Source organism: Geotrypetes seraphini, chromosome 19, assembly GCF_902459505.1.
Source record: "Geotrypetes seraphini chromosome 19, aGeoSer1.1, whole genome shotgun sequence".
Taxonomy (NCBI): domain Eukaryota; kingdom Metazoa; phylum Chordata; class Amphibia; order Gymnophiona; family Dermophiidae; genus Geotrypetes; species Geotrypetes seraphini.
In genome coordinates this window covers 18,935,880-18,959,400 of record NC_047102.1, presented here as the reverse complement: position 1 = coordinate 18,959,400, position 23,521 = coordinate 18,935,880, and the positions used below count along the sequence as shown (strand labels likewise).

The 23,521-nt window shown below is 42.0% G+C and overlaps 1 protein-coding gene across 3 annotated transcripts in view; it reads right to left on the bottom strand.

Moving 5' to 3' along the window:
• The window catches only part of SCUBE2 (signal peptide, CUB domain and EGF like domain containing 2), a 128,422-nt gene that overhangs the window by 44,369 nt on the left and 60,532 nt on the right, over positions 1-23,521 (bottom strand). For all 3 annotated transcript variants that reach the window (XM_033927874.1, XM_033927876.1, XM_033927875.1), the window contains 4 exons: positions 23,134-23,223; positions 18,315-18,431; positions 14,029-14,151; positions 3,581-3,697 (listed from right to left, as the gene is read on the bottom strand). In XM_033927874.1, coding sequence (XP_033783765.1) covers positions 3,581-3,697; positions 14,029-14,151; positions 18,315-18,431; positions 23,134-23,223 — 447 coding nt within the window. The remainder of the gene's footprint in view (positions 1-3,580; positions 3,698-14,028; positions 14,152-18,314; positions 18,432-23,133; positions 23,224-23,521) is intronic.

The window sequence follows — 23,521 nt, the reverse complement described above, 5'->3', positions numbered from 1 at the left end:
CAGATAGTAGGAATTTATGATCATTACTGACATAAACTGTAACTAGTAGCCTAGAGCTGAAAGAATCTATATCTCTGTTCCAGGCCCTAGCCATCCAGTCATTTCAAATCTTACACATTTCCAAGAAGCATAGATGTGATGAGATCCAATTACTGGAGAAGGATTTTGGCCAGACCTAGTTTTTGAATTTACATCCCACTGCATTCTGATTTCTGTAATCTTGCATCTTGACTTTGACATCAACACTACATGTATAATGATGTATCAGGAGGGGAAATTGATTATAAAACAATTTAGGACATACCTAAATCTCCTTCTAGCAACTGGGTTACATCACATCTCTGGAGAAGACGGATACTTTGGGATCGATATTCAAATGCAAGTCCACCATGTAGGGATAAATAGTAGTGTTGCCCAATTCACGATTTGAATCAATTCACCGATTCAGTTTTGTTGAATCAATTTGAATCGATTTGTTTCGGGAAGAAAAATGGACTCACTGATTCAGGCCTGCTCTTGGGCTTCCCCTCTGCCAGAGTCCTTCCTTCTGATGTAACTTCCTGTTTCGCGAAACAGGAAGTTACTTTTTCGTGTAATCCCCTTAAATCAGAGGTAGGCAACCTCAGTCCTTGAGGACCGCAAACCAGTCAGTTTTTCAGGATTTTCCTAATGCACGCAGTGCCTCCATTGTATGCAAATACATGCAAAGTCATTGCGGAAAATCTGCAAACCCAACTGGGTTGTAGCCCTCAAGGACTGAGGTTGCCCACCTCTGCCCTAAACAGATCACTTTATTTGGACAGAGGTATAATACTGCTACTATTTAGATAATTTTGGCTCCACCTTGTAAGGCCCCTGGACCTCCGTCTTTTAAATGGATACTTTTGGCCAGATATTGAGTCATCTGGCTGAAAGTTTCTGTATTTGGTGGGCCCAAATGTTTAAAATATAGGACTTGTGTGATTAGCATCAAATGTTGACTGTTTAGGTTCCTTTCTATGCTGAAATCACAACTGAGCACAAGCCTCACTGGCTTCAGAGGAAGTAAGGATCTTTGTCTCTGTGAATTTCTGAAGGTGCTAAAATCAGTCACATTTTAAGAAAACATATTTTTCACATGGATCCAATTTGTTTCCCTCCATTTCCATTTCTAGTGTCCTTATAATTCACCTGTCATTCCACAACACGCTTTTGCTAATCTTCTTTGCTACTTCAGTTTTTCAATAATGGCAGGAGAAGTGCAGTTCCCCAAAACATTTCTAGAAAATTATGGAATGCTCATGTACAACAACTTCTTTGTGCAACAAAGAGCATTGCAACCTGCAAGCAATCCTACACAAAGCAAAAAAAAATATGAATAGAAAATGCTTTCCATTCTAATAGACTCCCAATCTCTTTACAAGCGCATCTCTCAGAAAACGAGAGTGTGTGCCCCAGCTGCTCTATCAGCAAAACAACACACAAACAAAGCAGCACATAGCACTGTCAAAAAAGGGAACAACACAGTTTAAAACCAAGAAGCACAAGTAGTTAGCCGCAAAATAGAAAATTTTTCCTCGTCCTGTCCTGGCGAGTTCTTTTCCTGTCCCTGCCCCATTCCTGCAGGCTCTGTCCTCATCTGCATAAGCCTCAAACCCTTTAAACTAAGTCATAAGTAGCAACATTCTAGAGCTCAGACTGTGATGTCATAATGCCTCATTCCACCAATGCCTAAGCTCAGTCCTCATCTGCACAAGCCTCAAACACTTTAAAATCATAAATAGCAACATTCTAGAGCTCAGACTGTGATGTCATAATGCCTCATTCCACCAATGCCTAAGCTCCATCCTCATCTGCACAAGCCTCAAATACTTTAAAATCATAAATAGCAACATTCTAGAGCTCAGACTGTGATGTCATAATGCCTCATTCCACCAATGCCTAAGCTCCATCCTCATCTGCACAAGCCTCAAACACTTTAAAATCATAAATAGCAACATTCTAGAGCTCAGACTGTGATGTCATAATGCCTCATTCCACCAATGCCTAAGCTCCGTCCTCATCTGCACAAGCTTCAAACCCTTTAAAATCATAAGTGTTCGAGGTTTGTGTGGCAGGGACAGCGACAAAACTCGCGGGGACGGGATGGGGAAATTGAGTTCCTGCGGGGACAGGGACAAATTTGCCCCCATGTCATTCTCTACTGCAAAATTATCTCAGGGCTTGTCAGCTTCATGGAGCCTTCCAAAGTGAGGTGGGAATACCAGTATTTTGACATACTATTATTCCATTCTGGTACCCAAACAGAAGAAACTACTGTAAATAGAACTGACTGGGTGATTATCCACATTTGTGATACTGGTAGTGAAGAATAGCAAAACAATGTTTCCCAACTTTTCAAGATTAACAAAGAATAATTTCTGATACATGAACCTCCATGGAACAGGCATTACAAGAAATATGACCAAAGGTTGGCTATAAGCCAGTGGCTGGACAAACTCAAAGAAAGAGGTGAGGAGAGAGAACAGAAGATGTGTGCAATGTGAGTGATACACAAAGTGGGGCCCCATTTATCTGTGCCTGGAACACTGCCAGTTAATTCCAACACTCTGGGCTTATACTACAGGAAGGAAGAAGAGGCTTGCATTCAGAAGATAGCTCCTGCAGGTTTAAGAGCTACTATACTGCCATTTATTTCAGAATTTATATTCCGCATATCCAACAATTCTACGCGGATTACAAAATAACATACATTATAAAATCACAACACCCCCCCCCCTAAAAAAAAAAAAAACATAATAATGCAATAAAACATGATGCTGAGACTTTTCCAAAACAAACTGGTTGGGAAACCTGTTATGGAATTTGGTCATAACAGCCACATTGTACTATAGCTGAACACCGAGGCCCGGATTCTGGAAACGGCGCCTACATCAGCCGGGCCTTCCAAAGATGGCCTCGGTCGTGTGTCAAATCACGTATAGGTGCCACGACCAGAATTGCGGCTTACATCAAACTTAGGCGCCATTAATGTAGGCCAGAGTTTTCAAGGCCTACATTACTGGTGCCTACGTTTGACTGAGAATCAAGCCGTAGGGCGCCTAAGGTCATTTCCGGCCATAAGCATGCCTACTTTTGTCTTAGACACCGCTAGGTGCTATGACGGAGCCACGATTCTGACGTCAATCAGGATAAGTGCTTGCCAGCACCTACTTTTCTTTTAATGGTTTTTTTAAATTGTGTTTTTAACCAATTAAAGCCGCATTAGGCTTTTTTTATCACCGGCCACGGTGGTATAAGCTCTGATGCTCTTAGGAATTCTATAGGCATCGGGGCTTTTACCAGCACAGCCGGCAATAAAAAAAAAGCCTAACGGAGCTTCTTAAAAGGGGGGTCTAATTTAGGCAGTGGTAGGGTGCCTGTCACCGACTAATTTACAGCACCATTTTTAGAATCTGCACCTAAATGCAAAATTAAGACGTAAAAATTTCAGGAGCAGAACAAGGATCCTGTCAGCTAAGAAGAGTTTGATTGCTCCTGCTTCTTCTATCCTAGGGCTTCAAATGAAGAGGTTGGGCTGAGCTATTAAGCTTCTGCTTACCTCCACAATGTGTATAGCCATACAGACTGTAGCCCTTCCGACAGGTGCACTCAAATGTCCCGGGATGATTGATGCAGGTATGATCACATGTCCTTTCAAAAGAGCACTCATCGATATCTATAATTTTTAAAAAGATATGTTAGCAGCACTTCCTGTGTCGGAGAAATTTAAGCCAAAAAAATATGGTGATCTGGGAAATCAAAACAACCAGGAGGACAGAAAAACACCTCACCTTGCAATATAAGCAGAACAAGAAAAGGCAAGGGAGGTGTCTTTTCAACTAATGATCAAGTCTTTATTAGCAATCAATGACAAAGTCTATATAAAAAACAGTCCCAACAAAGATCCCAGTTTCAGGGGACACTTTGCAGAAATGGCACTGAAATTAAAAACACTGTTGTAGTGAAATCGTACTATTCCTCAAGGTGTAAAAACGTGTCCCCTGAAGAAGGCGTCTTCTATATGTCGAAACTGGGATCCTTGTTGGGACTAATGTTTGCCTTTTCTTGTTGTTCTGGGAAATCAAAAGCAGTATCTATAATAGCACACGTTACCATATAACACAGTAACCAGCAATGGGAAAGAGAGACTGCACATTAGTCAAAACATTTGGGGAATTTATTGGCATGCTAAAATTAAACTTCCCCATCACTGTCACCACTCAACCACCCTTTTTCAACTACACACTTTACAGTTTATTGGACTTTAACAAAACATGACTCAGTGACCTATAGACTTCTCTTCATTACTTGGTGAAAAGGCTGATACCATTAACCTAGTAGACGGAAGAGATACCTAATTTTCAGCATATTTGAGGCCTGTTTTAAATGGCATTCTAATATTATCTTATGTTTTATTATGAATTGTATACCACTCTGATTTTAAGGGTGGTATATTAAGTTTATTAACCTATTAACAGAATACATCAGGAAATAATTTCGGCAGGTAGTATATGGGCCTTACAGTCCTTATCTGCCATCATCTTTGATATTTCGGCATTTCTAGATCAATCACAGCAGATAAGATTAAAATGTGCTACTATAACAATTATTGACTGCTTTCACTAGTTGTTCCCATGGTGTTATCCCAGCCAATAGCATAGTAAGAGGACAGCAGGGTGTGGACCACCCCGGGTGCCGTCTTGGTGAGAGCGTAGGCACCCACTCCTTCCTTGCCCCCCACTGCCGTGCAAGCGCACAGCTTCCCTTCTCTGTTCCTCTGCAATGTTCCTTGTGGGAGCAGCAACCCCCAACCTGCTGTCGTGCCATCGTCAGCTCTTCCTCTGATGTCACTTGCTGGACCCATGCCTAGGAAGTGATATCAGAGGAAGAGAAAATGCTGGTGTGACAATAGCTTGGGGGTTTCTGCTTGCACCAGAACATTACAGAGGTATGGGAGAAAGTAAGCGGCGCACACATGGCAGGAGGAGGCGGGGAAGGAGTGTGTGGAGGTAGGGTGGAAAAGAGGGCAGTGGAGGGGCGCCTCTCACCCTCACTAAAACACTGATCCCAGCTAGCTTTCATTTTGCCATTGTGCTGTGGCTCCTTATACACCTTGTCGTTTTCAAGACTCCTAAGAGAGAAACATCTTGTGGAATGCATCGAACGGACCTTTAAGGTTATGTTCTAACTTTGTACCATTCAAAAAAACTATTGAAAACTCACTTATTTGTAAAAGCCTTCTATGAATAAGGAATTCCTGCTTTGATATACTTTTCTTAGGATCTTTATATTTTTTTGCTTAATTTATTTAATATTTGCTGAGTTTATTTTTTTTATTGAGTTTGTATTTTAGTATGTTTTTAGTTGAATTTCTATTTTTTGAGGGTCTCATTTTATGTACTTTCATTTGTAATCTGTCTAGTTAATAGGTGGAATAGAAATTTTTTTAAATAAATTTTTTTAAAAACTTAGTCTGCTTTAAAGGCCTTCTTAAGGGTCATTTATTTAAAGAAGCATTCAAAACTTAAATCCAGTATTTTTTTATTTTTTTTTTTTACCATCTTTCTTTTAAATTTCCATGTCTTTTTTGGGCTCCTTTTACTAAGCTGCGATAGCGTTTTAGCGCACGCAGCATTTTAGCACGCGCTAAACCCGCGCTATGTAGCTAGAACTAATGCCAGCTCGATGCTGGCATTGTAGCGAGCACTATTCTGCGCGTTAATGCCCTAACGCAGCTTAGTAAAAGGAGCCCTTTGTGTTTGTCTTGTTGCAACCTGTTTAGCATTTCTTAAATATGTATGCATGTAATTTTGTCAACCGCATAGTTTTTATGCAGTATATAACTTTTTATATTGAAATGATTTTTATTGAGCCAAGATAGATATACAAATCAACCAATCCTTCTGTTAGACAGAGCTCAATTTTCAAATACACAAACACCCCCTCCCCCCACCCCATCGGAGTCCACTACTAAAATAACAAAGAACCAAACAATGTACTAAAACAGTAAAGCAAAGGGGAAGCACTAATATGGAGAACCACCCAATCGGAAATTCAAAATCCGACTCCTGGCCACAGGAGTCATAGTGTTCCAGAAGGGTTCCCAGGTAGCCGTAAAGCAACGACCACGGGCAGAAAAGAGGTCCAGGATGCTCCGACATTCCCAAGCAAGCAAAGTAATCATCTGGATCCTTCACAAGGAAAGCATAGGAGCTTCAGACTCCAATCATGTATATCAATTTTTAAATAAATAAATAAACCCGCCTACCTTTTGTATTTTTCTTTCCTGTTCTCTTTTACGATTTCAATTGTATTTTCTCCCATTTGCCTTTTCTTTTCTGTTAGTTTTTTATTCATCACATGTTAATTAAGCCTTTTGTTTTAAAAATTATTTTAAAATGATTATGTCGCAATCATATTAATGTTTATTTTATCCCCCCTTTTTTTTTCCTTGCTTGTAACTCGCTTAGAAGTCCTGATAAGCGACTGAATCAAATTTTAAATAAAACTTGAACTTGAAAAACTTGATGCTTTGCACTAACCCCCTCTTCTACTAAACCGGGTTAGCGGTTTTACTGCGGGGAGCTGTGCTGAATGACCCGTGCTGCTCACAACGCTCATTGAGTTCCTAAGAGTGTCAGGAGCAGCGCAGGCCATTCAGCAAGGCTCCCCACGCTAAAACCGCTAGCGCGGTTTAGTAGAAGAGGACGTAAGTTAACGGAGGACTTCTCCAAAAGAGGTTCTACAGTCCCAGACTTCCAAGACCTGATAACTCTCTTCCTCAGAAGTGACCCATTAAGTCACAGATGAAGAAGATGGAAAGCATCTCTGGATCATTCTTATGTTGACCCATCAAGGGTGTCTCACGCCCACCCTCCAAAGAATCAATTTTACTCTAGGACCACCATCCTATACTCATACGAATACCACAGTAAAACAAAAACAAACATACTGTGTATGACATCATGAAAAAATTCCAGCCTGTCTGGTCATGTTAAAGACAAATTAAATCAATCTGCAATGTTAGAAGTAACAGTAAGCCTATTATAGTTTCCATGGGAAAACTATGCATTCATTACTCAAAGGATTTATTATATGAAGGAAAAACAGGGCGTTTGGGAATGTTTAACTTGGAGACTTAGAGATGACAAAACTACTGTGCTCTGAATCTTTGAATGGTTAATAGAGGTGACTCAATTACAAAATCTATTTTCACTGATAGTGGCATGCTATGAAGCTAACAAATATTTAATTGAATTATAAGGAAGACTGGACATAGTGAGGACATGCAGGAAATATATACTGACTAGAGATTGACTTGGGGATAAATTTTTCCCCGTCCCTGTGGGAACTCATTTTCCTGTCCCGTCCCCACAAGTTCTTTTCCTGTCCCTGCCCCATTCCTGCAAGCTCCGTCCTCATCTGCACAAACCTCAAACCCTTTAAAATCCTAAGTAGCAACATTCTAGAGCTCAGATTGTGATGTCATAATGCCTCATTCCACCAATGCCTAAGCTCTGTCCTCATCTGCACAAGTCTCAAACGCTTTAAAATCATGTGTTTGAGGTTTGTGCGGTTAAGGCAGAGCTTACAGGAATGGGGCAGGGGCAGGGACAAAACTTGCAGGGACAGGGTGGGGAAATTGAGTTCCTGCAGGAACGGGGACTAATTTGTCAATGTGTACTGACCTTCTAAAGCATCTGGGCAATTTTACTAGAGATGTGCATTTTGTACTAATGCATATTTTTTTTTTTTTAATTATTATTTATTTATTCAATTTAATTAATACAAACAAGCAATAAACATACTTGTACACAGATTACACAAAATATTATAGGAAAAAAAAACAACTATAACCCCAATTCCACTTAACACAGTGTTTTGGGTTACTCAATAATAATTCAAATTATTTAGTCCACAACTTTTGGAGAGAGACTTAAGAAAAAATAAAAATAAGAAATAAGACGAATCTTGTCCAACTTAGAAAGCGGCATTTTTCTGCGGTGCTACAGCCATTCATAGCAGGTTATTCATTTTCAGTTACAGGCCCTACATGCTCTTTAGATTCTATAAATCCTATCAATTGTTTAGGCTCAAAAAATAAGTAATTCTTGTTCTGATATGAAACAAAACATTTTACAGAAAATTTCAACATAAAATTTGCTCCCAAGGCTAGGACTCTTGGCCGTAATGCCAAGAATTCCTTCCTACGCCTCTGAGATCTCAATGACATATCAGGAAATATTCGAACATTAGAGCCTAAAAATTGATCATTAATATGACGAAAAAACAAGCGTAGTATATATTCTCTATCACTTTCTAAAGCAAGAGTTATTAACAGGGTTTTCCTTTCCGTTATAACCTCTAAAGAGTTCTCCAGAAATGTCGTTAAATTCATGTTGTCATTATTTGTCCCTTGAATCTCATTAGGAGTGGAAACTTCTACAGGTTTCTTTAGTTGCAGATAATTAGCTCTAACAATTGGTGGCAAACTTTCTGTGGGAATTAGCAAAATTTCCTTAAAGTATTTTCTTGCCATCTCCATTGGTGAAATTAAGGGACATTTAGGAAAGTTTAGGAGTCTCAGATTATTTTTCCTTAGTTGGTTCTCAAAACTTTCCATTTTCCTGGCAGTAAATGATCTTTCTTTTACCAATTCCAAATCCAAAGTTTTCATTTCAGATATTCTTGACTCCTGTGTTTCTAATTTCTCACTTAAATCTTTAAGGACCAAGCCCTGTTGCTCCACTTTAGAGTGAATAGTCCCATAATCAATTTTTAAAGTGGAAAAGGATAGTTTGAGGTTAGCGTCCATAACTGATATGGCCTGCCATAAAGCCTCCATATTTATTACCTTAGGATTCTCCAACACCCCAAAGTTGATGTTACTTCCTCCTGAAGCTCCTCTCAACTCCTCTGCAGAGTGGGAAAGCTGATGCTGTTCTCTAGCTTCTTCAGCTCCCGATAGAATTGGAGCTGGCTGTCCTCCTTCTCTGGGGATCGATGTACCTTCCGGGGTCATCATTTCCTCAGGAACTCCCGACTCTGCATTGCTTCCGGGTTGTGGTGGTGGCTGCCTCTGCTCCGGGCTCAACAACGCCCGAATGTGCTGGCTGAGTTCGCCCGACGTATTCGGGCTTACCCCTGAAGTAGCCCCCGAAGATTCACTCGAGCGGGCTAATGCTCCCTCGATTGTAGTTTGCACCAGACGCGGTGCCGTTATCGCCGCCGGAGGATTGCTGCGAAGGGCTCCTTTCCTCTTCCCCATATCGAGGTAAGAGGGTTGCTGGATCACTTCAGCAAAACGCCTGCCGACTGCAAGAGAGGGAGCCTCCTACTCAGGCGTCCGCTCTCGTCGCCATCTTGTTTCCTCTCTCATTCCCTACTAATGCATATTAATTTATTTTAGCAACATTATTTCATAACAAATAAAATTCAACAAAAATTTCCCTACTGCATGCCCGGAAATTTTACTAGCCAACGAGATTCTTAAATATATGGGGCCCTTTTTACTAAGCTTCAGTAAGCACTAATATGTACTTCCTCTTTAGGTACCATCGACTCGTGCTTGAGTCCTAGCGACTTGATGAGCTACAGATCTAAAAAGAAATCGGTTTGTGCTAGTCCGGAAAGGTCCTCCAGCCTCATCCCCATGGTTGGCTTTCAACATATCTAGCCATCTGATTGCAGGTTGTCCTCTTTGCCTGGTTCCTTCAATCTTCCCAAACACGATGACCTTCTCCAATGATCTTTTTTTTCTGAGAGTGTGACCAAAAAAAGACAGACAGTCATAACTTCATTATTTGGGCTTCGAATGACATAGCTGATGGGCCCCAAAGTGAAGGGCTAGGTCAGAAACTGGTTGAGTGGAAGACGACAGAGGGTAGTGGTCTATGGAGATCACTCTGAGTAAAGGGATATGACCAGTGATGTGTCTCAAGGTTGTGTTCTTGGGCCTGTTCTTTTTAACATTTTTATAAGTGATATTGCTGAAGGGCTGTCAGGTATTTGATTTGCCTCTTTTCAGATGATACCAAAATCTGCAATAAAGTAGATATCCCGGATGGTGTGAATAACATGAAGAAAGACCTGGCCAAGCTTGAAGAATGGTCTGAAATTTGGCAGCTAAAATGTAATGTTATGAAATGCAAAAACCCGAATGAATGGTACAGTTTAGGGGGTGAAGAACTTAAGTGCATGACAGAAGAGCGTGACTTGGGTGTGATTGTATGTGATGATCTTAAGGTGGCCAAACAGGTTGAAAAGGTGACAGCGAAAGCTAGAAGGATGCTAGGTTGCATAGGGAGAAGTATGGCCAGTAGGAAAAAGGAAGTATTGATGTCCCTGCATAAGACTTTAGTGAGACCTCATTTACAATATTGTGTACAATACTGGAGGCTGCACCTTCAAAAAGATATAAAAAGGATGGACTCGGTCCAGAGGAAGGCTACTAAAATGGTGAGTGGTCTTCATCATAAGGCGTATGGGGACAGACTTAAAGATCTCAATCTGTATACTTTGGAGGAAAGGCAGGAGAGGGGAGATATGATAGAGATGTTTAAATACCTATGTAATATAAATGTGCATAAGTCGAGTCTCTTCCATTTGAAAGGAAACTCTGCAATGAGAGGGCATAGGATGAAGTTAAGAGGTGATAGGCTCTGGAGGAATCTAAGGGAATACTTTTTTACAGAAAGGGTGGTAGATGCATGGAACAGTCTCTCAGAAGAGATGGTGGAGACAGAGACTTTGTCTGAATTCAAAAGGGCCTAGGATAAGCATGTGGGATCTCTCGGAGAGAAAGAGATAATGGTTACTGTAAATAGGCAGACTAGATGGGCCATTTGGCCTTTATCTGCCATCATGCTTCTATGATCTTTACATTACATTACTGATTTCTATTCCGCCTCAACCTTGCAGTTCTGGGCGGATTACAAAAGAGACAACTGGACATTTCCAGGATAATTACAGAGAGAATTCTAGTCATTTCCAGGAGAAGTTACAAGAATAATGGAGCTGTATATTTCAAGAGCTACAAGATGCTGTACAAATAGGAAATAGTGCAGATCCAGTATACATATCATTAGGGAAGCAGTTAACATGCTTGAGGCTAAAGAGAAGGGAACTGGTGAAGGGGGGAGGAGGGGGGAGTTGCGTTGATTCTTCCAGAATCGATTTGTTAGTTCAGGCAGTGTCGTAGTAAGGGGTGGGTAATGGGCTGTCCACCCCAGACGCCATGTTGGTGGGAGTGCCAGCACCCCTCCTCCTCTCTGTCCCTGCCTCTTCCCACTTCTCCCCCTTTGCCACATGTTCACCCCCTGCCCCTGTGCCTCTAGTTGTTCACCGCTGCAACACCTTCAACGTGTTTCTCGTGACCGTGTCAGCTGTCCCACCGACATCACTTCCAGGTGCTGCGCATAGGAAGTGACATCAGTGGGAGAGACGACGGGGTCGCGAGGAGCAGGTTGAAGTTCTTGTTGTTCACAACAGTGAACAACCAGAGGTGCTGTGAAGGGAGGGAAATGGGGCACGTGTACGTCAGGGGGGCTCAGGGAAGGAGTGGAGGGAAAGGGAAGGGGGCACGTGTACGTCAGGGGGGATCGGGGAAGGAGTGGATGGGGTGTAGACAAGGGAGGGGAGGGACATCTCCCCGGCACCTCTCACCCTCGCTACACCACTGACCACAGGTTAGTTCTTCTGGCAGTCCACGGCACCGCAGGTTAAAATTCTTTACCACAGGGCACGCCTGGCTTCCTACAACCATTTTCAGATCTGTGTGAACTTCCCATACACTAAAAAATACTTTCTATTTTTTAGTACTGGGGGAATGTTTGGGGGTGGAGAGTTAGCTTGCCCAGTGCTAACCAGTTAGTGCAGCTACATCGCTGTGCACTAACTATATAAGTGCTTGGTTAACGCAGGAGCCCTTATAACAATAATAATAATTTTATTCTTATATACCGCCAAAGCCATAGTAGTTCGAGGCGGTTTACAAGAAGAACTGGACAATCAGCGAAACAAATTACAATGAAGTTGTCGAATACATGTAGAGAGGGAGAAAGTCAGAGTAATAGTCACAATGTAGGGACATCGAGTACATGTAAGTAGAATACCAGGATAAGGTTTTAAGAGTTCTTGGTTACAAATCGGTTAAACAGGTTTGTTTTAACTAGTGTTCTAAAGCTAAGATAGGGTGAGGAGTGCTTAATAATGTTACCCAGCCAACCGTTCCGTTGACCTGCATGGAAAGCAAGAGTTCTGTCCAGGTATCTCTTGTATCAGTAAGCCTTTATTGTTGGGTGGCTAGAAAATGGCCACATACTAACCGGAGCAAAACAACAGAGAAAAGTCCACACTGCACAAATCCCAAGGAGTCCAAAAGAAAAAGCAGAGAGGTGCTGTTAAAATCAATGCAAGATGGGGCTGTTGTGAGCCCAGAGGGAAGTAATCCGGATATGGTGCACACGAGCGACAGATCTGTCTGAAGACAAAGGACTCCTGATGGAGGCTCAATCGCCAAAATATGGCCCGTGTCGACATCTATGTTTGTTTAGATGATATCCCGTAGAGACAATACTGGTTGCCATGAAAGTGTGGTTCATTTGAAGACCAGGCCGTCTCTGCTTTCACATGCTAATTGGGCAATTAGCATGGCCCTTAACAGAGGAAACTGGAAATACGACCATTATACAGCAACGATACAATTGGCCTCAGCACACGGCTTACAAAATAGCGCATTTTTCTGTGCCGATTTTTTTTAGATGCCATATATAGAATTGAGCCTTAAGGCCCTGATTCTATAAATGGCATGCGCCATTCAGTAAGGTTGTCAATCAACCACTAGGCGCCTTTTATAGAATTTCTACCTAGCAACACATAAGCATTCTTAGACGCCAGTAGGCATTGAATCCTTACTGCCATTTAGGCCAGGGTTTTCTTGGTCTAAATGACAGCGCCTAAGGTAGGCACCTAAGTAAATCCACAACCAATCTCTGTCCCGACCCTACCCCGAATACACTCCTAACCATGCCTACTTGCTGTGTAGGCAATCTGCCTCAAAATGACAGGCGCCTACCAGCAAATTCATTTTTTTAAATCACTTTTTAAATTGTTTTTTTAATGGCATTTTCAATTATCAATGCCGATTAAGCCAATTAAAAAATTAAGTCAGGTGCCTAGATTGGCTAGATGGGCCTATGTGCCTAACAGCTCACAAATTTTCATTGGCTGTTACCAAATTCCTCTCATAATGGTCACACTCTGAAACGTATTCAAGGGTGTTGCCTATAGCTAACCAGACTCAGCAGCACCCACAGGTCTCGACTGCCATCAACAGGGAGCCAGGCGCACCTGTCAAAAAAGGGGATGAAAGCTAAGCCACACCTGGAAGTTCCTTCATGCCAATCTCAAAACAGCTCATTTTACTTTATTGTCAAAAACTGATCTGAACCCAGATGGCTGGATTGCATTGATATGCAAAAAAAAAAAAATAAAAAGTAAGATCAGCTGTTCCTAAGCCAGCATGCAGAGAGGATCACTTCAGAGGAGGAGAACATCTGCCTTCCCAGATGTTGCAAACTCCCTGCCTCCCTGCTCCTAAGTGCAACATCAGCCAGCTGCAAGGAGATGCAGAGAGGCAGTGAGGATATAGGGCAGGGATCTCAAAGTCCCTCCTTGAGGGCCGCAATCCAGTCGGGTTTTCAGGATTTCCCCAATGAATATGCATGAGATCTATGTGCATGCACTGCTTTCAATGCATATTCATTGGGGAAATCCTGAAAACCCGACTGGATTGTGGCCCTCAAGGAGGGACTTTGAGACCCCTGACATAGGGAGTACCAGGGCCAAAATCCACGGATTTGCCACAGACCAGATAAATAGTGTTCTAGGGCTGATTTTGGCTCACAGGCTGTAGTTTGCCCACCTATGAAATATGAAATGTTGAACTATGCTGTTGTAATGCGCCTACACTCCATTAGACATCGGATTCTGACGAGCATCCTATACCTTGGCAGGTCTTCTCATCCGGTAACAATTTAAACCCGTGTTTACAGCTACAGTCAAAACTGCCCACAGTGTTTCGGCAGAAATGATCACAGCCTCCATTACTGCTCTTGCACTCATCGATGTCTGAAAAAAAAAATATTTTAAAAAGGAAATAGTTAGACCAACAAAAGTTAATGTTCACTGCAGCTGATCCTGCAGCGTAACAGTTAACCCTTATTCACCGATATCAAACTCAACAGGGTAATTTTCTATTTTGTACCAACACAAGCAAACCAATAAACAGGGAGGTTTGTACTAGTCATTATGTTTTCCAAAATAAATGGGTCAATGTTTTCAGCCACCACTGCCAGCATTATTGTTAAACTGCAGCTAAGCGGCTAAAAAAATAACAACATGGATGTTCAGTGATAGTATCCAGGCTGCAGCCAACACTGAATTCCTGGCCAGGTACTAGGGACCTGGATTGAACGGGCTACTGGGCTTGATGGACCATTGGTAAGACTATTCTTATGGGTATAGGATACCCGATACCAGCTTAAATATTACCACTATCCAACAGTGGCAGCACTCACTATTCTACCAGGATGTTCAATGTCAGCTGCAATCCAGATAATATTATGACAGAATTTGATTTTGTCCTATCTTTATCCGGGTAGATAGCCAGAAAGTGGCATGAATATCACTGCTTCCCAGATAACTGCCAGTGACGCTCTTTTTCCTCCCATGCATAGGGTTACCAGATTTTCCCGAAGGAAAATCCAGATCCATGGCCATGCCCCCAGGCCCATCCAGTTCCACCCCATTCTGCCTGTCACACTCCATTATGCTCCCCCCAGTCCTGCCCTCAGATGGCATCCTCGTTGATGTCACCTCGTTGTGTCCGCGCATGCGCGGAAGCCCCTTTCTGATGCAATTTCAGGGCAAGCTTTTCAAAACCCGGAAAAAGTGCCGGGTTTTGAAAAACTGTTCAGACCCCCAGACATGTCCTCGAAAAGGAGTACATGTCTGGGGAAATCCGGACGTCTGGTAACCCTACCCATGCAAGATGGTGAAGAAGCAGGCTGGAAGGATATTCAGTGGTACTATCCAGATAGGGCCTGATTCTACAAATGGTGTCCAACTCCTGGGTGCTGAGTCTGTGAATTATAATATTCTATAATTTATGTACATAACGGTTCATAGACAATTGTGCGCAAGACAATCGCGCGCGGACAACTGAGCGCATGACAAGTGAGTGCTAGTCAATTGAGCGCGAGGACAACTGAACGCGAAGACAACTGAGCGCGAAGACAAGCTAGTGCAAGACAACTGAGCGAAATACAATTGAGCGCAAATTATTTTCTGTAATGTGCACGAGCGGGACAACTGAGCGCAAGAAAACTGAGCGTGAGACAACTGAGTGAGAGTCATGTGAGCGCCGGCAGGTGAGCACAAGACAATTGAGGGCAAGACAATTGAGCGCAAATTATTTTCTGTAATGTGCACGAGCGGGACAACTGAGCGTGAGACAACTGAGCGAGAGTCATGTGAGCGCCGTCAGGTGAGCGCAAGACAATTGAGCGCAAGACAACTGAGCGCCGGCAGGTGAGCGCAAGACAATTGAGGGCAAGACAACTGAGCGCCAAATATAAACATACCTGTAAATGAAGAAATGTGGAAGTACGTTCGCTCTCACCAAAGGCGAGAAAAATCCGCGCAAGACAAATATTCGTTATAGATGAAGTACTAGCAAAACCAGATCCTTACCTATAACAGACAAAGTCAGGCAGCGAAAGGAAGGTGGGCTGTTCGGAGCACATATATAAAGAGGAAACGTAACCATAGTAACGAAAATGCATTCACGTGACATAATGAAAACGCAAAAAGTCAAGAGAACCATACTGACAATGTGGTGACGTGATCACGTGTTAACGTGGTGAACGTGCGCATGGCCTTCGTTCGGCAGGCGCCATCTGGAGGTGCGCTGAATTGTCATTGCGCTGAGTTATCGTTGCACGGTATTGTCTTTGCGCTGAGTTGTCTTCGCGTTTTTGTCAGCGCGCGATTGTCTTGCGCGCAATTGACCTGTCACCGTACATAACAGTATATCCATCCATGCTTTGCCCAGACTACACCCATGTGTATGTCTTAATAACATAAGTGTAGTAAGATTTATGGTGCACTAATCAGTTACATAAACAAATACGTGCCTGTTAGATTTCTAGGGAAGACCATAATATCTCATCCAGGTTCAGCTATCTTTGCCTACTTACACGACACCAGACCCAGGCTAATGAGAAATATTTTTATTATGAACATAGAAAAATATAATTTATAAGCCAGCAGCAATAACTAATTATTGTTCACAAAATATCCAATTACATATATGAAACTCAGTACACAATTATTACAACACACTTGCTAGATAAATGAGATAAACTAATTCTTACACTCTAAATAATTCCTTATAATAATAATTCCTGATTAGCAGCAAACTATTACAGATTATCATCAAGGTGCTTCACTTCTCCTTATCCCGAACCACAATAGGATTCATTTATATAACCCCAGCTGATAAGATAATAGAATTCCATATTCTCACCATCCAATTAGGCCTTGGCACAAAATCAGGTAAAAGGGAAGACGTCCTCTACTCAGCACTAAAGATATTCTTTTGGTACCGGAACAAGAGTTCGTCAGCCACTGGAGAAGCTGTAACTTAGGTTGGCAGCAAAGGTTTCCTTTATGTGATGGAATCCAGATCTGTTTAAAGGTCTGGTTCTGTCTCTTAGGCAGAGAGTCACAAGAGGTAATTTTTCAGGTCTTAATTATTATAAGATGTGCAGAGAATCCAATGTTAAGATGTAAGCTCCCTCACATCCCAACACAGAATAAATTATAATTAGCACGTTTCACTTGGATCTCGTCAGGTGACCTCTCTGTACCAAGTCAGAAATAAAACTTAGATGAATAGCCTTTATGTATAGAGTCTCGTACAGGCTATGAGACAGAGGCGCCTTCGTTAGATAAGAAGTATAAGAGCAATTCCTCCCCCAAGATTCACACAGGCTAAGCATGGAGGCATAGCTGGATGTCCTTGACTAGAATACAATTCTGGTGCAGAAACAGCAAAGATGTGTTCATCTTTCTCTTCTTGCTAGGTTTAGGCTGGAATGATTTCTTGCAAACAATGGTTCAGGCTTGATGATATCAGAGAGGCCTAACCTTTAGGTGCAAATAAGGAAACACCCCTACATAAGAATAGCTTTACTGGGTCAGACCAATGGTCCATCAAGCCCAGTAGCCCGTTCTCACGGTGGCCAATCCAGGTCACTAGTACCTGGCCAAAACCCAAGGAGTAGCAATATTCCATGCTACCGATCCAGGGCAAGCAGAGGCTTCCCCCATGTCTTTCTCAATAACAGACCATGGACTGTTCTTATAAAGTTCTTATGTTCTTATAAATTACGCCAGGTGTACACCTGGCAGGGCCTCCGCGTGTGCGGATCGCCGGACTTGATGGACCGAAGGTCTGATCCGGAGATGGCAGTTCTTATGTTCTTATGACTTTTCCTCCAGGAAATTGTCCAAACCTTTCTTAAAATCAGCTACGCTATCCACCTTCAAAGTATGCATCATCACATTCAAGAGCAATTTTATAGAACAACTCTTTTATAGAACACTTAGCTAGAATATTGGGCATTTCCATGCATATATGTTTCAAGTTTCAAGTTTATTAAGGCTTGATATACCGCTTTTCATTTCCAAAGCAATTTATAACATTACACATATCTTTAAAACTTAAAAACAACAAAATTGTAGACATTATAAACATAAATACATAGGTACACAAATCTCATGAACAACTACAAGACACACAAGCAGGAAAAGGGAGGGGGTTACATTGCTAAAATTAAAAGGTGGTAGGGAAGGAAAAAAATCAAAAGGGCAAGCTGCAATGTATAAGATAAGTTCAGGGTCTAGGTCTCGTATGTTCTTGTCATTTACACACACTCTTGCTGCTAAAAATGACCTCTATTGCAGTGGTCCCCAACCCTGTCCTGGAGGACCACCAGCTAGTCAGGTTTTCCGGATAGCCCTAATGAATATGCATGCGGTGGATTTGCATGCCTGCCACCTTCATATTATACAAATCTCTCTCATGCATATTCATTAGGCTATCCTGAACACCCGACTGGCTGGTGGTCCTCCAGGCCAGGGGTGGGGACCACTGCAATAGAGATCATTTTTAGCAGCAAGAGTGTGTTGCATTGCTTCCTGTGCATTTTATTCCTTCCAGTACACACCTTTGCAGGTCTTGCCATCAAACTGAAGGGTAAACCCAACAGGACAGCTGCAGCGCACGCCAGTCGAAGTATCTTTGCAGGTTCGATCGCAGCCACCATTATTAACAGCGCATGTTTCTGAAAAAGAGCAAGATGAAACAGTAATACATGGACCTTAAATTCAAGGTTTCAAGGTTTATTAAATATTTGATGAATCGCTATATCTTTATACAAAGCGATGTACAGTATTTCTTTTTTCTCCCCAGATTTGGTAACATAGAAAACCAGGAAGGGAATGTACAGAGGGGCTCAAAGAAAAGGGCAATCCAAGGAGGGCAAGTCTCGTCAAACTGCTTTTGGCTGAATAGTTATTTGTGCTGATGCATAGGGCTTGACATTTGCACGCACGACAAATGGGAGGTGACCCGACAATTGCACCCCACTACACTTAAAAGATTCACTTCCTATCTAGTGTTAGGGTTAGGTTTACATCATGATTATGGGAACCCTTTTAGTGACTATCTGGAGGACCCTGATTTGCTCACACTCCTCAGGCCTCATCCCTTGGAAGGGGCTTGAGGCGCCTCAGGGACGGGGCCAGAGGAGTCTGAGCAAATTAGGGCCTTCCAGATATCCTTGACGGGCTGCAACTGTCATGCATGCACTTATCTGTGCGCGCAATTGTTGGGATGCATTTGTCGGAGCGCGCAGATTTGTCGGTGTACCAATGCATAAAGAAGATAAAAACTCCTGCAGACCTTGGGTTAATTTTGTGGGTGTCAGGTCAAAAGCGCGCCGGGACAAAGGCGCGCGCAGACAACTGAGCGCAATGTGGAGGTGCGCGCCGAAGAAAATGACTGTTTTAAAGGGCTCTGACAGGGGGTGTCCACTTTACTTTAAACAGATCGCACCGCGTTGTGGGGGCGTTGTGGGGGGTTTGGGGGGTTGTAACCCCCAACATTTTATTGAAAACTTCACTTTTTCCCTAAAAAACAGGGAAACAGTTAAGTTTCCAGTATAATGAGGGCGGTTACAACCCCCCAAACCCCCCACAACGCCGCTGCAATCTGTATTAAGTAAAGTGGGGGGTTCCCCAACAAAAACCCCCGTCGAAGCCCCTAAAAACACTCTTTTCTTCAGCGCGCGCTTCCATCTTGCGCTCAGTTGTCGGCGTGCGCCTTTGTCTTCGGCGGTTTTGTCTATGAACCAATTTTGTGTCTCAGGCATCGGCTTTCTTTCATGATCAGAAAGTGATCTTAAACAAAATCATTGGACCAGCATCACATCACACAACAGACCAGTTGGATGAAACTGAAAAGATCACAGCCAATGGTTGCAGCCTCGTCACCTGACCATTATCCCTGTGTATTGTAATACTGTCGTTTTTCTAAAGGTAGTTTTTGACATACGATTTTTGAATACTCTGATGAAGACTTCAGTTGCTCTGTACTCCAAAACCAGTCTTATCCTTCACAGCAACAAAAACTTTCCAGTGCTCACAAAGCAAAGTGAAGTGCAGTTTTTGTTTTTGTTGTGTGTGTGTGTTTTAAGATGAAACTCAAGAAAGCAAGCAGTAAAGTGAAATGTCATCACAAAGTCACTTGAAAGCACCTCTGTTTAAAGAAAAGGCTTTTACATGCCACACAGTGGAAGCAGAAGCTCAAACAACTCATCAGACACACTCAATTTCAAACAGAGTTCACCTTGAGGTGACCTTGAAATCATGCATTTAGAAAAAGTCTTCCCACTGGTGGAAGATGTAAGAACATTTTTCAGTATGCATAAAGTAACCATTTATTTTTTCCTCAAAATGGGATAGGACCCTTCCTCCCCTCCGGATCCTCCCCAGACCTCGTTAAATATAGTGCAAAATACTGTATAGACAGCAGATATAAATTCTCAAAACTGACACATTTTGATCACTAAATTGAAAATAAAATACATTTTTCCTACCTTTGTTGTCTGGTGATTTCATGAGTCTCTGGTTGCACTTCCTTCCGACTGTGCATCCTCTCTTTCATTTCTTTTTTCTGTCTTTCTCTCTACCTGACCCCCCCCCCTTTCTTTCTTTCTTTTTTTTCTCTCTCCCTGTCCCCTTTCTTTCTCTCTCCTTGCCCCCCTTTCTTTCGCTCTCCCTGCCCACCCCCCAAGCTGCCGCTACCGATTTCTCCAAGCTGATGCAGCAACAGGTGTGTGCAGCTGTGACTGCACAAGCCTCCCCCCCTCGATTGGCTGGCCCAGAACTTCCTCTCTGACATCAGAATTGACGTGAGGGGGGAAGGCTTGTGCAGTAGTGGCTGCACGCATCTGATCTGTTGCTGCGTCACAGAAATCCCGGGCTCCATGATCGCCTGTCCCGTTGTCCCCATGCACAGCTTCGGGAAGCTCTCTCTGAAAACGGGACATTTTGGCGTCCTGAAGCTGTGCGTGGGGACAACGGGACAAGCGATCTAAAAAACAATACTGTCCCGTTCAAAACGGGACATATGCTCACATTAAGTATGCATCACATTTTATACTTAGTTGTGTCTCTTGCTTCCATCAAAACTATCATTGTGGCGAGGCAAAAGTATAGTAGAGACTGCTTTTCCCTTTTGAAAGATGGAAGATATAGATAAGATGGACCTGAAGCACACATTTTTTTTCATATCTTTATTCATTTTTTAAAAACCAACAAATGCAACATATTATCAAACAATGTACAAAATAAACAGTACTTAATTCCATCAAATTATATAATAAATACATATCCTTTCCCCCCATCCTTTCATACAGTGTAAAGATAAGCAAAAGTAATACAAATGATCAAGACCAACAAATTACAATCAAATAATAATTTAAAGGCATATCCCCCCCTCCCGGATGTGTATATTCAAAGGGCTAAAACCAATAATTAATCTTTACAAAATTTTGTCAATGAGTCCCAAACATCCTTAAATTTCTTATAATGTCCCAGTTGTATTGCTGTCATACGTTCAAATTTATTTTGAAAAATAAGCACATTCTAGGAAATGATACATGAATGCATGAATTTCAGGAAGGAATGTTCTGTGTAAAAAGGAAGACTAGAGAGGAAGGAGATTTTGTGAGACACAAGGAAAAGTATGACCAGAAAAAACCCAAACGGAAGAGTTCAAGGAAGCACATACTCTAGAGTTTCAGAGTCTGCGTTTTTTTTGCATAGAAATGCGAAGGCCGTTCAATAATTTATCTACCTCAGTAGAAGTTTTCAAAAAAATTTTGTTTTATTTTTCAGTATAGTCCATACATAACTGAGAGGGTGGGAGTGGGGGGGTTTCTGATTTTACATTATGTGCTTGGATTAGTAGAAAAGAATATATTATAAGTTATACATGATTACATATGATATGGTAAGGGTGGGAGAGCGGAATAAATTTCATTAATTTAAGATGATTGTAATAGAAATTCAAGTGATGTTTGTAAGTTTGTAAGTTTAAATGTTATTTCTGTTTACACTTGTTGTAAGTCGTAAAAATGAATAAAGAATTTTTTTAAAAAAAACTATAGTCCATACACTTCATCCACTTTTCCTGCAATGACTTTAACCCCTTTGAAAATAATTTTTCTGTTTGACCTTCAAAACAGACGTCACAGCTTCCTTGACGTCTTCGTCACTTACTTGAAAACCGCTGTCCTCGGAGAGATTTCTTCCAAACTCGGAACAGGAAATAATCCAAGACAGCCAGGTCAGGACTCTAGGGTGGATGGTTCAGCCACTCAAACCCATATTCAAGAATGGCAGCCTGTGATTTTCGTGACTTGTGCACCGGTGCATTGTCATGAAGAAGCAGCACGCCTGCTGTGAGGTTTCCTCGTCTTTTCTCCTTGACTGACTCCCGCAAAGTGATCATTCTGTTGGCGTAACTCTCCCTGGCTATTATTGTCTTGTTGGCATGAACTTCAGAAGCAAAAGTCCTTCATCATCCCAAAAGACTGTTGCCATGACTTTGCCTTCAGATTTTTCTGCCTTGAACAATTTTTGGGGGGTGGGGGATGACTTGTGCTTCTACTGCACTGACTCCATTTTGGACTCAGGATCTCTGTGATAGACCTAAGTCTCATCTCCAGTCACCAAACGATGAAAACAATTCAATTGGTCTTCACAGAGCATCTCCAAGTTCTCCTGACAGCACTGGAGCTTTGTGGCCTTCTGACATGGCGTCACCATTCTTGGAACCCATCTTGCACTAATCTTGGACATGCCCAACTTTTCATGAATTATTTTCCAAACTGCAGTGGCTGAGATGCCTGTTTTTTCAGCTATTCAGGAAACCTTAATTTGTCTATCTGACAAAATTAAATCCTCAACTTTCTTGCACATTTCTGTGGAAGTTGCTTCCACAGGCCAGCTAGTGTGAGGCTCAACTTCAATGGACTCTCTCTACCCCACTTAAACTGCTTGCTCTAAATTTTTACTTTGTAGGATGATGAGGCAGACTCATCATAAACTGCAGTCATGTGCTCATGGATCTCCTTTGGCTTTTTCCTTTCTTTTGTGAGAAATTTTATCACTGAACGGTGAAATCTAGCGGTTTCTTACTTGATTCGCACGAGGACTCTCTTGACATCCTGTCTCTTGAAATGTTAGACCCACACTGAGCCACAACTGTGCACGAATGACCTTGAGACATGTCACAAAATGCACAGACTTGTTCCAACATGCTTGCTACTTTCTTTCATACTCAGATTGATAAATTATTGAACGTCCCTCGTATCCTAATCATATATAGCTTAATTCACCCAGCCAATGCTGCTAACATAGAGTTATATAGACTCAAAATAATGCACAAGGTGGAGTAACAGAACTGGATCCTCTTACCCATTAGCAGTCGACGTTTCACCCGTTTGTCCACGTCACTCACAGATGTAGAATTGTTCTCCGAGTTTTCAATGGCACCTTCATCTTTCTCTAAAAAGGGGAATAAATAAATGGTTAGTACAGAGACGGAATAAGATTGTGACTGTGGACTTTTCCTTCAGGGTGTCACAAGTCCTCATGTAGTACCTCCTCTCTGTTTATTAATAATCCAATAGTAAGAGCACTCAGAGAAGCTGTCTTTCTTTTCTGCTCAATAAATAGAAACCTGAGCTTTCAAAAATGTTATGGAAATTGTGATTTTAAAGATACAGTCTGCATTTTGTTAAATTTATAGAAAGAGAAACACCTGTGCCTTTTTTTTCCCATAAGATTTTCAGATACAACACAG